Source organism: Ictalurus furcatus, chromosome 3, assembly GCF_023375685.1.
Source record: "Ictalurus furcatus strain D&B chromosome 3, Billie_1.0, whole genome shotgun sequence".
NCBI lineage: Eukaryota > Metazoa > Chordata > Actinopteri > Siluriformes > Ictaluridae > Ictalurus > Ictalurus furcatus.
In genome coordinates, this window is record NC_071257.1 from 36,817,987 (window position 1) to 36,829,109 (window position 11,123).

The following is an 11,123-nucleotide window of genomic DNA, read 5'->3' on the forward strand; positions in this document are numbered from 1 at the left end:
CTCGTTGTGTAAAGGGCGAGGCCGAAAACCGCTTCTGAATGCACGTGATCTCCGATCCCTCAGACGTCACTGTCTTAAAAACCGTCATGAGTCTGTAATGAGATCCTCGGGAATACTGCGGTAAAGGTTTGTCACGCGACACCATTCGCTGCTGCATCCACAGATACAAGTTCAGGCTTTACTATGCAAAGCAGAAGCCGTATATCAACACTGTCCAGAAGCTCCGCCCACTTCTGTGGGCTCGGTCTCATCTGAGATGGACAGTAACACAGTGGAATCGTGTTTTGTGGTCCGACGAGTCGACATTTCAAATAGTTTTTGGACAAAACGGCCGTCCTGTTCTCCGGGCCAAAGAGGAAAAGGACCGTCCGAGCTGTTATTTGCGTCAGGACTGTAATATTCTGCCATATTTACTCCAGTTTTATTGGACACACTATTACAGTCCATTACGATGTGGGACACAGTGCTGCTGTGAGTCAAACTGGTGTTCTTTACCAGCCATGTCATTATAACACTCCTGTAATTTCTCCATAAGATTTTATACTTAAGAATGAGAACGAACAATGAAAAACATGCGCAACTAACATACAAGTTAATCTTTTGTTTAAAGGAATTGGGGTAAATGAAGGTTTAGAGACCCCAAGAGAGATGTTCTGCCCTACGCACAGCGCATGGTCTACACATGCTATAAGGAGCTGTGGCTCTGCTGAGAAGTTTTAAAATGGTACTCACAAATCATTCCCCAGTCCGTTAAATAAAAGCATATTTTTTATGAATTTGAGGGATGTTTATACAGAAATGTGGTAGAAATATACCACAGAAATACACACAGTGGTGTAGGGAAGGCTCACACAGCACCTCAGTGTAGGATGGAAAAAAACCACCCCCCTGAAATTGTGCAAAATTGTATTCATTTACGAAATAATCACAGACCAACATGTGGTACCGAATTCTGCATTGGGTTTGTATCTGTTTGATACATTCACGATATTTGGTTTGACGTTTAGTTATTATCAGATGCCAAACACAAAAGGTAATCAATACAAGAAGTGCAGAGAGAACGAGGTGAGAACATGAGGTGTTCTCCTCAATAATGTCTGAAAGGAAACACAGAAGCTCATTCCACCACCGAGGAGACGTGTACAGACGTTGGAGAAGGACACGACAGGTACTCTGAAGTTGCACGGTGAAGCGAGGTGTGTGAATAATACGGTACGGTGTTAGATGCCTGGAATGCAGGAGCAAGGTTTTTTTTTGATAGCTGTTCCAGGAAGAACACTTTGATGAATTCTAGTCATTTGGGCAGAGCCTGTCAATTCAGGTGTGAATAAGGGACTTGGTTTTAAGGAAAGACAGAAAGTTGTTTTGGAAAAGGTGTGTGTGTGTGTGTGTGTGTGTTTATAGCTCAGCGATATCTCCCTGCATGATGGTGTGTTTGATCATTCTGCTGTATGTGTGAATGCAAACACTGCCACACACATGAGATTATGTGTAAATAAAAGCTAAGGATACATAGCAAAAACCTAGTGAAGGACACACACACACACGTCACCGATGTTTCCGTAATAATCATGTATCAATAACACAGTAAAGCAGAAGGGAATTTAGAAAACTAGCTTATCCTCACATTGTGCTGTATTCTCCATACATATCTGAGTGTCACTGTTACTAAGTTCTGTTACTAAGCAGAACCAGTGCAGAACCTGGTTCCGCTTCTTAAGACAGTTTTACACTGTGTGATTTCAGAAGTCTTTTAAGATTATTCCTTGTCACACTTTATGAGATCCCAATAAACTCTGTTCTGAGTTCTATAACAGACTGTGTGATAGCGTGTGTTCTCCAAGTCAGATCAGACTAGACTAGATGCTCTAGCGATAGACCCGTGTTCTACGTTCTGCTCATGTCATTTCAGCGTGATCCAGAAATCAGCTCGAGTAGAAAACAGTCTTTAATCTGAGACAAGGAGACAATTTTTTTCTATTAGTATGTTTTGTTTATGTTTCTCCATCGCCACTACCATATGTGTAGCAGTCCCGTGAGTTTGCCATCATCCTACGCCTCCTAGTGGAGGATTGTAGAAGAGCGCCATAGCAGTGCTCACATTGAACTTTTAAGCAGAAATTTCTCACACTGACCAAACATCGTCACTGATTGTCTTTGGTCGTGCTACGCTAAACCAGCTACGCTAAACCAGCCACCAATCTCAACTACATTTACGATGTGCAGTATTCATTTGTGGCGACCAAAGTGGATTGAAAATTTACTCTGTAAACGGTACACTGTAGGGACCTTATGAATAAGACAATATTCGGATTAAGGTGTTTACATGAGTCGCTTTTAGAATATTCCTTTCATGGTCCTGTTTTACATGTTATAGAACATAGATGGATTGTCACACGTCATTACGTCCCCACGCTACGCCGTCCGACGTCCCTCCAGAATTTCACGTATCGACGTACAGTTGGTCTTCATTATGGGACCGTATACAGTTTTGGGTGTTTTTATTTTTAATTTTACAAAAGCTTCAAGTGCACTTAATTATTTGTCATGCTGTACGTGCTAATAGACGACTGCTTGAAGCCGTGGGCTGCGTCCCAAACCACGTACTTACCTACTGTATAGTATACAGATATACATGTATCTCTCCTACTATATAGCAGGTAAGTACGTGGTTTGGGACGCAGCCGTGCTCTCGTTTGCTGTTAAATGGTTGAGCGCTGCTGTGTGTGTACGTGTCCTGTTGCACAATGCGGTGAAAACTCTCACACGAGGTTAATAGTGTGATTAAGGTGTGTACATGTCTGTAACGCACCTCGATAATGCGACTAAAACAAGAGTACTCCACACGTCTTAATTCCATTTGTGTTTACTTCGAGTATGACCTTAATCGGATTAAGGTCATCATGTTTACATGGTAGTTTCTTAATCAGAGTATCATCTTAATCGGGTTAAGATTGGATTATCGTTCATGCAAACGTACTGACTCAGTTATGGCGGAGGAGCAGAGAGAGATAAGATGATGTCTTCTTTAATATTTTATTTCAGCACTGTGAGTGACATGCACAGGGTTTTGGAACACTTGAACAAGTCTTGTGCTGAGATTCATAAAATACAATAAATATACAGGCCATCTGTAATGTTTAAAAATGTGTCTATAGTGAATATTGGTATTTGTACAATACAATATTTATATTGATTTTCTGACATGATTCAAATACAACAGACTGAACGAAATACTTTAAATGAAATAATAAAGGTCATTTTGTCAGACGTAGTAGTGCTCCAGTTCATCACCCATGATGTATTGCTAGGACCCAACCTCATTTCATTGGTCAGTTCGAGGCTTGATGGTGGATTTACGTCGTACATCTATGAAAATCCGTGAGGAATCACTTTGCTTGCACCAACAAAGCCCCTCTTCCAGATGTTCCAAGTCCAATATGAGGAATCTAAAACTCAGGCAGCTATGAAAACTTCCCCCTCGTGACCAGCTGCTGTATGTAATTGGTGGTGAGAATCCTGCTGGACATGTGCTCAAGGCGTGTGTTCAACCCATCAATTAATTATCTTTTACAGACATCTTCAAAATCCCATTGGCACAATATGACTGTCCTTATTTACTTTAAAAAAGTCTCTTGTTGCACTTACTCCACTTGAAGCATTCAGAGTAGCCGGTAATGCCACACATTAGGGCCTCGAGTGCAGCTACATCAAACCTCCAGCTGTACACCTATAGACCAAAGTGCTCCATAACCTTTACAATCCACCTGACCACGTCACATTTAAAGAACAAGGAGACTCTTGATAGAATTCTGTTTAACAAATTCAGCTCAGAATTGAACACCATTAAACCTCCAGAAAAGGCAACCAGTTCTAGACGATCTGAGCACCATGCCACATGTGGACATCCTATTCCATCCCTCTAAACACCTCAGGGAGTCAATCAGGGATGTGTCCTGAACACGCTCTTCAGTTCAATTCATTTTTATTTGTATTGTGCTTTAAACATGAGATATTGTCATAAACCTGGCTTCTCTTAGTGAACAAGCCAGAGGAGACAGTGGTGAGGTAAACCTCCCTGAGACAACATGAGGAAGAAACCCAGATGCAGCAGCAATCAGTTTGAGTACAACAATGACTTCAAAAGGACACTGCTCTGTACCTGGTAGAAACCTCGGGAGTTCACACAATCACCTCTACATACACCTCTAACCCTCTTCAACTGCCTCTAGAGACGCATCATGGAGCATTCCTATGTGCATTGGCTCGGGTAACCGAGCCACTTCAGACAGGGATGTAATGCAGTGGAGAGTGAGGACGACCCAGTCTGTTCCTGTATCAGAATTTTATTGGTATTATTGGGACTGTTCACTCCGTCTGGGAGAAGTCCAGTTATGGAGCAGTTTTTCTACTAGGAGGAATAGTAGGTTGCTGGAATCGAGGCCTTACTGTGAACTGTGACCAGCTACTCAAAGCACAACTGGAGTAAGGACAACAGTTGTAATCAAGTAGGTTCCAGAACATCTGAACCAAAGCCTCCACATGTATGGAGTGTCTTCCTGCAGGTTCTCTGAAGAACTTATACAGATGACACTTTCTGTCAATTTGCTTCTTCTTATGGTCTTTGTTCCTGTACACTTGCTGTGTCCTAAAATTACTGCACATATCACTATCTTTCAAGACAGTTCTAAAAGGTTCTTGAAAAGGTTCTGGAATCTCAGTGGAACAAGTCATTATATTTTGTTTCTCACTCAACAAATGGCTGGGATGAGAAGGAATGATGAAGTTTGACTTGACGGCATTACAGTGTTTTTTTTCTCTTCTACAATGGCATTGTTGTCAGGTAATTCTGTACACCTACCTGTATCTAGTAGCATGCTGTACTCTACCTCCTTTGGCTTTCAAAAGACCATTAATTCATGTGGACATGCATTTTGCAAGTTGCTGGATATGCTGTTTAAAGACATCTCTGGATATGTCGTACCATGTGGCATGACTGAGTTGAGTCTGCGCAAGCCTCTAAAGTGATAGTGAAAACATCTTCCTGGAACCATGCTGACATCATCTGAAAGAACTTGGTCAGCAACAACATCCTTATGGGCATTTCTGGTCAGGATGCATAATGTGTGCCAGGAGAACACTCCCCACACCATCACACTATAGAACGATGTTCCTTGCACCAAAATCTGATTCCGCCACAAATATTATTCATTAAAGAATCTGGATTTGACCCACCAGGTGAACCTTCCCCCAATGTTCTAGGTTCAACGTATTCAAGAATGGTGCTTTCTTGTTCTTCATTGTCAACTCTGGTACCGAACATGGTCTTTGTCTTCAGTAAGTAGTGTTTTCTTAAACATGGTGATACGGCTTGTCTCCTGTATGGACGCGCTGGTGGTATTGTAGAGTGCTATGCCGAGTAAAACTCTTCCCACAGTGTGAGCAGCTGTAAGGCTTCTCTCCGGTGTGAACATGTTGGTGCTGCTGAAGAGAACTCTGGCGAGTAAAACTCTTCCCACACAGCGAACAGCGATACGGTTTGTCACCTGTGTGAATCCGCAGGTGTGTTCGGAGGTGACCCTGTTGTGTAAAACTCACCCCACACACAGAGCAGGTGTATGGCTTCTCCCTCGTGTGAATGCGATGGTGCTGTCGGAGATAACCGTGCTGAGCAAAACTCTTCCCGCACTGTACACACTTATAAGGCCTGTCTCCTCTGTGACTGCGCTGGTGTGTTTGGAAATGACTCTGGTGCCGAAAGCTCTTCCCACACTCCGAACAGTGAAAGGGTTTCTCTCCGGTGTGAACGCGCTGGTGTTGTTGGAGATTACTCTGGTGATTGAAAATCTTCCCGCACTGTGAGCAGTGATATACATTCTCTCTTGTGTGAATGCGTTGGTGCATTTTGAGGTTATCTCTGTAAGTGAAACTCTTCCCACACTGTGGACAGGAGTAGGGTTTCTCTCCGGTGTGGATGCGCTGGTGTCGCTGGAGATGACCCATTTGCGAGAAGCTCTTCCCACACTGCGAGCAGCGATGCGGCTTCTCCCCCGTGTGGACGCGCCGGTGTCGCTGGAGAGTACTGTGATGACGGAAACTCTTCCCGCACTGTGAGCAGTGATAAGGTTTCTCTCCGGTGTGGATGCGCTGGTGCTTTCTGAGATTACTTCCATCATTAAAACTCATCCCACAGTCTTTACAAAGGTGATGTTTTCTCTTCTGTTTGTGGCTAGAGGTCTCTGCAGCAACAGTACCGCGGGATGTTTGCTCACTGCTGGGAATCAGATTCTCATGTTTATTTTCTCCTTGTTCTGTCAGTGTTAGATATTCCTCACAGTGGCATCTCCTGATGTGTTTGTGGAGGTAAATTAGAGATTCATAGGATAGTGTGCACAAGGAGCAGGTGAAGACTTGCAACAGGGCATTGTTCATTCCTGGAGCAGAATAAATAAACAAATAAATAAATAAAGGATAAAGATGATAGCATTATTACTGTTGTTTGAATTGACTAGAACAATCACAAACAGAATTCTTGCTCTGCAAATTTCAGAGACATGAAAACGTATACCCTCTGTGACCCTCATTTATGATCTTCCTCTATTCACCATCTTGCAGATTCTGATTTATTTACAGATCTGACTGCATTTACATTAGCAAGTGATGGGTTGAACATCGCACTGGCATTTCGTTTCCAGTGGGAATGTGTGGCGACCTCTCGTCACTGTACAGAAGTTTCAGGGAACAACAGACAACTGGATCTAATTGTTCTATGTAATTCATATGCATTGTTGCTGGAGTCATGGCTTTGTGTGATGCACTTGTACAGATTATGACCCGTTTCCTGTAGCTTGCTTGTGTGAATGCAGGGTAAGACCCTGACACCCAACACTGACGGGTGGACAAATCACTACACAGCAGTAATACAAAACGCCACTGATTCCCTGTTCAGAAAACATCTTCCAATGGCAAGAACATAGCCTGCATTGACGGACACGTGTATTCAAGTTATATCCCCTGCAGCTCTACAGGACATGCTATACCCTCAATTGGCAAATAACTTCAGATTTGAAATGATTTGAAGGTTGTAGGTTCAAGTCCCACCAGAGTTACTGGGCAGTGGTGGCTCAGTAGCAAAGGTTCTGGGCTACTGATCACCACAAAACTGCAACTGACACGCCCTTGAGCAAGCCCTGCTCCAAGGGTTCCATCTCATGTCTCTGACCACAGTGTACTAACACGCTGGGATATACAAAGTAAAGAGTTTAACTATACTGTACTTGTATATGTGAGAAAAAAAGGATGTTTCTAACCGAGTCCCCAGGACTTTAACCGAGAACCCTAATTTAGCTGATGAGTTGAACCTGGTGTGTTAGAGCAGGGAAACAATAAACTGATTTAATATACTTTAACAATAAAGTCACATAGTTTTAAGACCAAATAAGCTTTTAAAAAATCACAATGTCTTGAAATAACCATTTGGGGAACGCTTTATGTTCCAAAGAAAGTCGAACGTAAGGCCGAGATCTTTGGCGTAATCCTCTTCGTACCACACCAAGAGCTCCCTTCCTGGTTTGATGGTTCGACAGCACCGGTAGAAAATCCCTCCTTGGTACTGGAAAGCAACAAGATTCTTCTCTTCGTCACTGCGAGCGCAATTTACATAACTGAAGGAATTAAACCAAGACAGATAAAGATTATGGGTAAGAAATACAGGGAAGAGATCGAGTACTAGCAAGAGGAAAGAAACAGTACAAACTAATTACTCTAAATCAGCAGACCTTAGAGGTGTGTTCCTCACCGCATCCAGTTAGCATTCATTTGTCTCTTGGCATCTATGTACTCCTCACACTGCCTTCCCTTGTATATCTGCAAACAAGACAGGCGTAGATAAATGAGGGTAAGATAGGTTTGAACTTGAACTTTAAATGCTGCTTTAATGTATACCAAACTTGTACTGCTGCTACCAATCAAATGCTAAAACTGATCTGGAAAATTCTTACTGCCTTCTTTCATAAGGCTAGCCCATTACTGGCTACTGTTCTAACTTACTGTTCTAAGGGACAGAGGAATGCCATCCCACCCACCCAAAGACCGGCTCTCCTGGACTCTCAGATGGTTAAGGCAATGTTGTGGTTTGTGGGTGAAACCTTTCTGAGGTTATGCTTCTGTAGAGAAAAACTGTTCTGAAAATTCTTGAAGCATGCAAATAAATACCATGAGTCTGAAGTTCAACAGAAGACTCCTGTTTCCTGCCCCACTGTTGCAGAATTTCCAAGACTGCTCATTGCGTCAATGGTCTGAGATATACGCACTTTAACTTACCACCCAAGAGTAGCCACTGTTCATAGCATCCTCTTTCTTCACAATGTCTCCCTGATACGGCCCGAAATGCACACCAACAGGAACAGGCTCTCCTTTATTAAACACACCCAGGCCTGCATCAGGAATCCCAGACTTCTGAATCTCCAAACTAGGTGGAAGGGTTCGTCTGGCTCGGTCAGCTACCCCCATGGGAACAGGCGTATCAGGGATGAAAAGAGCTGGACCATGAACCTCACATTTTTTGAAGAAGAAAGATCTGCATTCCTCACAGTCTTTAAAGACAGGATGCAACAAATGAAAGAAAAGATTTATATTTATGATGTATTCCTGCCTGGTTTAAATTTTTGTCTACAGACTAATTTATTAGAGACAGTGAAGATTTTTCAGAGCCTAAAAAAGTTCAATATGGTGTACTACAAGGTTCCTTTCTAGGTTCTATTCAGTTCCAGCACTATGTATCTCAGGTCTGATACTGCTTCTCCCTGAAACTACACTGGCTCCATGCATTCAGAAGAAGAAGAAGAGAAGAAGAACAAGAAAAAGAAGAAGCTTTAGTATCACTGGACCGTGTACAACAAAATCTCATTAACATGCAATTGTTATTAAGTTATCAATATATAGAGAGCAATCAAAGCCTGTTGCTTGGTATTAATATGCATTATTAGTTGCATTCTGTAGACATGGTGATCTTAGTTCTCCTTGGTAGAGAGGAGGAAGTCAGCCAGATGTCATTATGGTGGGACTAGGGTGCCGTCTTACAAAGATAATCTTCATAGTTAGGTTCTTGCTCTTCTAGAGCCCTCTTCTGGAATCTTTTGATGTCTGCTGTCTCTCCAATCAAAGCTGTACAAGATTCTGTCTTCACATCCTTACGAATCTGATGAACAGAGAAAAGTAAGATTTATTTAGAAAGTGATAAAACCACTGTAGAATCTGTAACCTTTGGTTTGCAGGTCTGAAAGTGGCTTTCTTTTTTTCCAATCCTTGTGAAATTTAATTCTTCAGCAATAGGTGGTCAGCAGGCTAGCTAGCAAGTTTAACAGGGAAGCAGCGGTTCAGACACTGAAGCATAATTCCTTGTAGTAAAACACAGAAGATGATTATGTCTGAACTTCACATGTTCCGATTTGCTGCCTGACATGCTCTTCAAAACCGTGTTCATGTAGTAAAATATGCTCACTGGTCAGAAGGTTAAAGGGAATGGATGTTGTATGACGATGTATTCATGCTTCATTATCCACCACTGCATGAAGTTTTACACACTACCCCCTGGTGGCTAGGAGGGGTGGAACAGCAGTGTTACACACTCGGCTAACCTTTACCTGTGAAGCAGCAGGAGCAGGAGTGTGAGGAGGTGTTTTGAAAGAGTCTCGGTTGGCCCTTGCTGACTCCATCATAAGAGGTATAAAAGTTGTAATTCTGGGAAAAGAGGCCCAAATTATCCAGATAATCCAAATTGCAGTATACAATGTGTACATAACCTTATACTTATAACTGTGATGTTTCAAATGTTTAACTTAAAACCTCCTCTTAGAGAGATGATTATGTAATAAATTATACCTAACATGCAATTAATTTCAGTACTACTGCTTATTATTATTATTATATTATAAAATGCTATTTGTAATTTTCTAAGGAATATCCTGTTCAGTACTTCCAAACATTAATTAAGCACAATCTAAAGCACTATTCTATCTGCACCACAGTATTAAACCAAGGCTAAATCCCAAATCTCTCCACACTTTATACCCTGTGCACTACTTAGGGAGCCTGCGTCATTATTTCATACCCTATGTAGTGCACTTATATAGGAAGTGAAAATCCATTCAGGATTCACACTATAAATGTTAGCCTAGCAGCTGCAGAGTAACTTACCTCAGGCTTTAAAGCAGAACGTGTGAACTGACACACTAATGAGCTTTTATTTTAAACTCGATCAGATGAAACATATATTTACTATAAAACAAATACATCCAGACAGAAGTGATGAACTCGGTCACTGAGAGAAACGCGCAGCTCGTCTTCTTCTGTTATCAGTTTATTTTGGGGTATTTTGTTCGCGAACACTGCCACCTGCTGGAGAGCTGTGTAATAACCAATCCACCATGATACACCTTCCCTTATAGACAATAAAAATCAGACATTTTCACTTACAATATCCATGATAAAAATTAAGCATACCTGTTCTAATAAAGTTATAAACATGACGTCATGATGTCAGAGTCAGGAGAAGATGGATTGTAGTCCAGTGTGACCAATCCAGTAGAGTCCTGTTGAGGATCAGCTCACATCATCATGATTCTCATATTGAGTTGTTTTTCCTGGCATTAAAACACATCATGCAAGGCACGGTTGATCTATTTTTCTATTTTTTTTTCATAGATGGTCATTTGTAGTTACGTGATGACTGGATTGTAACTTGTTAAATTATCGATTACTTTTTGTAGATTTATTTTTAATCCGTCTCGTGAGTATGTTCTGATTAGCTTGGAGATAAAGTGTGAGGCGTAGAACTGGTACAGTCATGTGTGTCAGTAATGTCCAGAGATCAGAGATTGGCTGAGGAGCAGCGGTGAGAAACGGTCTAATTAATTCCGGCCATGTACTGAGATCCTGCAATGATCAGCTAGCCGGTTTGTTCACTGCCATCTTCATGAGTTCCAAGCTTAGTGTGTGTACAATAAACTCTCTTGGCTAAATGACTATCATCTTGTAGCCTTAACATCGCTTGTCATGAAGGTTTGTGAGAGGCTTATCAAAAATTTCCTCACAGGCAGACCCCAAGCAGTGAGAGTGGGCCA

At 41.9% G+C, this 11,123-nt stretch overlaps 1 protein-coding gene across 1 annotated transcript; it reads right to left on the bottom strand.

Moving 5' to 3' along the window:
* Positions 1-2,707: 2,707 nt before the first annotated feature.
* LOC128606163 (histone-lysine N-methyltransferase PRDM9-like) lies at positions 2,708-10,405 on the bottom strand. Its single transcript, XM_053622218.1, has 7 exons — positions 10,198-10,405; positions 9,645-9,741; positions 9,082-9,199; positions 8,323-8,594; positions 7,799-7,866; positions 7,474-7,664; positions 2,708-6,434 (listed from the first exon to the last, which is right to left on the bottom strand). Exons 2-7 carry the CDS (start codon positions 9,717-9,719, stop codon positions 5,353-5,355), a joined length of 1,806 nt encoding a protein of 601 aa, XP_053478193.1. The 5' UTR covers positions 9,720-9,741; positions 10,198-10,405; the 3' UTR covers positions 2,708-5,352.
* Between the last annotated feature and the right edge of the window lie 718 nt (positions 10,406-11,123).